Source organism: Tupaia chinensis, unplaced genomic scaffold (genome assembly GCF_000334495.1).
Source record: "Tupaia chinensis unplaced genomic scaffold, TupChi_1.0 Scaffold000270_2, whole genome shotgun sequence".
In the NCBI taxonomy this organism is placed as follows: Eukaryota; Metazoa; Chordata; class Mammalia; order Scandentia; family Tupaiidae; genus Tupaia; species Tupaia belangeri.
Window position 1 is genome coordinate 1,630,364 of NW_006159751.1, and position 3,090 is coordinate 1,633,453.

The 3,090-nt window shown below is 56.9% G+C and overlaps 1 protein-coding gene across 2 annotated transcripts in view; it reads right to left on the bottom strand.

Annotated features, from left to right (window-relative positions):
* The window catches only part of INKA2 (inka box actin regulator 2), a 13,857-nt gene extending 10,868 nt beyond the window's left edge, over positions 1-2,989 (bottom strand). For both annotated transcript variants that reach the window (XM_006149593.2, XM_014588223.1), the window contains exon 1: positions 2,766-2,989. In XM_006149593.2, coding sequence (XP_006149655.1) covers positions 2,766-2,801 — 36 coding nt within the window. In that variant the 5' untranslated portion in view covers positions 2,802-2,989. The remainder of the gene's footprint in view (positions 1-2,765) is intronic.
* Positions 2,990-3,090: the final 101 nt, after the last annotated feature.

Here is a 3,090-nt window from a genome sequence, read left to right on the forward strand (position 1 = left end):
CGCCACTTGTTACAGTGCAAGTCTGCTTTAGAATTGGAAAATTCTGCTACTTTGATTTTCAAGGACAGATTCCTCTTGTTTAGATTTTGTGGGCCAAGGACAGGGCCAGTGTGCAGGAGGGAGCACATAACACCCTTGACCATGATAATTTCACAACCTGTTAATGTTTTCTTTTCAGGAAGGTTTGTCCCACAGTGTCTGCAGGACAATTGCTTCTTGGAGGGAATTGTGTGAAATGGGAAATAAATGTAGAACTTGACCAGCGTGACATGAGGTCATTTCTGGACACATAGCCACTTTCAGCAGAGCCAGGGAACACACAATCCCCTTGGTGGCAAGGGAGATCCTACCTAGGAGGAACCATTTGTGGTGCAAAGTCCCCCCACCCCAGCTCATATCATAAACCAGTTGTATACCTTTCCCATCTAGTTGCCGACCTACGGTATAAAGAATCCAATACCTTCTTATCCCAGCCACAACCAAGCTGCATGGAGTTCGATCCCTTCCTTAGAAGAAGGCAGTGAAAGGACTGACCTTTGGTTAACTCAGCTCTATTTTCCCCCTTAGCTCTTGCTGGGGATACTGAGGCACTGAGATCTGGTCCACCCACTTAAGCACTGAGTGGAGGTGTCAGGCAGTGAGTTGGGCTCCAGTAGCTCTGACTGTCACCCTGCTCTGTCTCTCTGAGCGGGCTGGCACTGGGGAGGGGGTGGGGCACCATGTGGGTGGTGGGTTGGGTGCAGAGCTCTCCCATCTGAGTGTCATTCTGGGCCCCAGGCCAGGCATTTGGCTTCCTCTCCAAGAGAGTCAAAGGCTGAAGCTGCTCAGACAAAGGGCCAGATGAAAGCTAATGGGGAGCTCAGTGACTTGGGCTCCCCCCTTCCTCCTCCCAGGCAATGGGGGCTCAGGTCCTTGGCAGCAGAGTGCAAATCAAGACCTCGAGCCCAGCTCAGTGCACATCCCATTTGCCTTTTTTATTTTCCTGGCATCCCGGCTCTGTCTTCCTCCCCTCACTACCTCCCACCTAGGGTGCTGTAAAAAATGCAAATCAGTAGGATTTTAAAATTCGAGCCCATGCCAGGAACACCCACAAACCCTCCATTAAGGCAGATCCTGAGATGGGTGGTGTGGTCCTCAATTCCAAGCACAAAGAAGAGGATGCTATTAGATTATTTTCCCACTGTGAGTCTGGGACCTCAGATATTATCTGTGATGATCTCGACTCTTCTGTCTGGTATTGAACCCATGAATGGGGAAAATGAGAATTACATATGTGTGGGCTGGAACCAGCAATCCCAGACTGGCATGAGATGCATGCGAAAACTAGTATGGATAGGGGTATGGTGTGGATTCAGAAGAGCAATAGACGCTTCTCTCACCGAAGAGAGATGTCTCTGGGTCAGTAACTTTTGCATTTGAGTGTCACCACAGAAAGAGCCTCAATAGGAAGGACTAGAAAAATGATCATTGACCTGGGAAGGCAGGCCCTAGAGTAGGACAGCCGGGAGTGCCAGCGACTTGGTCAAGAAGCCTCAATGAGAACACCTGCGGCTTCAAGCGCTGACCCTCCCCCCACCCTGCAGGCCCCCACACACTGCCAACACACCCTCGTCCCCAGGAAGAGCAGCCTTTGAAAGCAAGGGTGGAAAAGGCTGTCACGGATCTGGAGGGCCACGGGCTGGCACTTTCCAGATTCAAGTCTGCAGTTGAGCGCCTGTGCGTCCCTGGTTTGAAAAGTAAGAAGAGAGGGGAGTAAAGAAAAGTGAGACTGAGAGGAGTCGATCAGAGAGAGACAAACTAAGAAAGACAAAAAGCCAGAGACGGAGGAAAGACGGGAGAGAGCCTGGTTGACAGAGGTGGGCGGAGCAGAGAAGGGAGTGCGTGTGCATAATATCTGTCTCAATTCTGTGGTTGAAGGAACAGGAAAGGTGGCAGGTGGGGGTGGGCGGTGTATGAAGTCAGTGAGAATCACTTGGCTCCCCCTCGCAGTTTTAGCAGGTACCCGCCCCTTACCTTCCGTGACTCCTCCCCCGCCCCAAGCCCTCAGAAGGAGCTACTTCTCCAGTCCCTGCACCCCCCGGGCCTCCGCACGTTCCCGGCGCACTCCCCAAGCCCAGACCTGACATCTGGTTGGGCCTCCGCAGCCCCGGCTCGCGATCTGCCAGGCGGCGCCCCTCCTCCCGCGCGGGCCCCCCCCCGCCAGCCCCCTCCCTGCTGGCAGACAAGCCCGGGCAGACAGCCGGCCAAGCCTGCCCCCGCAGCCGCGCCAGGGCTGCCAAGCCCGGCAGAGCTGGGGGCCCGGGCGGTGCCAGCTCCCCTCGAGCGAGCGGTCCCTGCTGACCTCCTGCGCGGGGCCGGGACCCGGCGTCCCGCCTGCCCGCGAGCTCCAGGCTACCCAGCGAAGCCCGAGCACCCGGTACCGGCGTCCGGCTCTGTGGGCCTGTCGCTCCCGCTCTTTCGCTGTGTGCGGCGCTTAGTCTCACTACGTGTGCCCGTCAGTCGCCAGCGTGTCCCCTTTCTCCCGCGGATTCTCAGTGTCACATTCCAGCCTGGATACCTTGCTCTGTCACTTGTTCATGTCTCGCCACAGATGTGCTCGAAGTTTCCTCGTGGCCCCTTTTCCTTAAGGGAGGCCCTGCCCTCTGCCTGCTCTCACCTCCCGTCTTCCTCCGTCTGGCGCACGCCCTGGCTCCCGGGGCTAGAACCGGGGCTAGGTAGGTGCTGTCCCGGCGTAGCAAATTGCCTGCCAGCCCCTCCGTTCTTACCAGCTCCTGTTTGAGGCGACGCAAATAGCAATCCATTTCCCCACTCTCCTTCCTCACGCGCCCATTTGCAGGGCTCGGCTCCACGAGAGTCCCCAGGTGGGAACACCGGCCCCACTGGAAACTGCGCGCCGGGCGGGTACCTCGCCCTTGCGCTCAGTGCCGATCGCAGCGCCCAGCGTGACAAGGCTCTGCTCCAAGGCCGGGACTTAGAGCAGCTTCCTCCCGGCTTGCGCTCACTGTCTGGGCTGGGGGCGGAGGGAAAAGTGGGACAGCCAATTAGGATGCAGCGGTGAATGTATTCAGCCAATGAGAGGAGCCGCTTCAG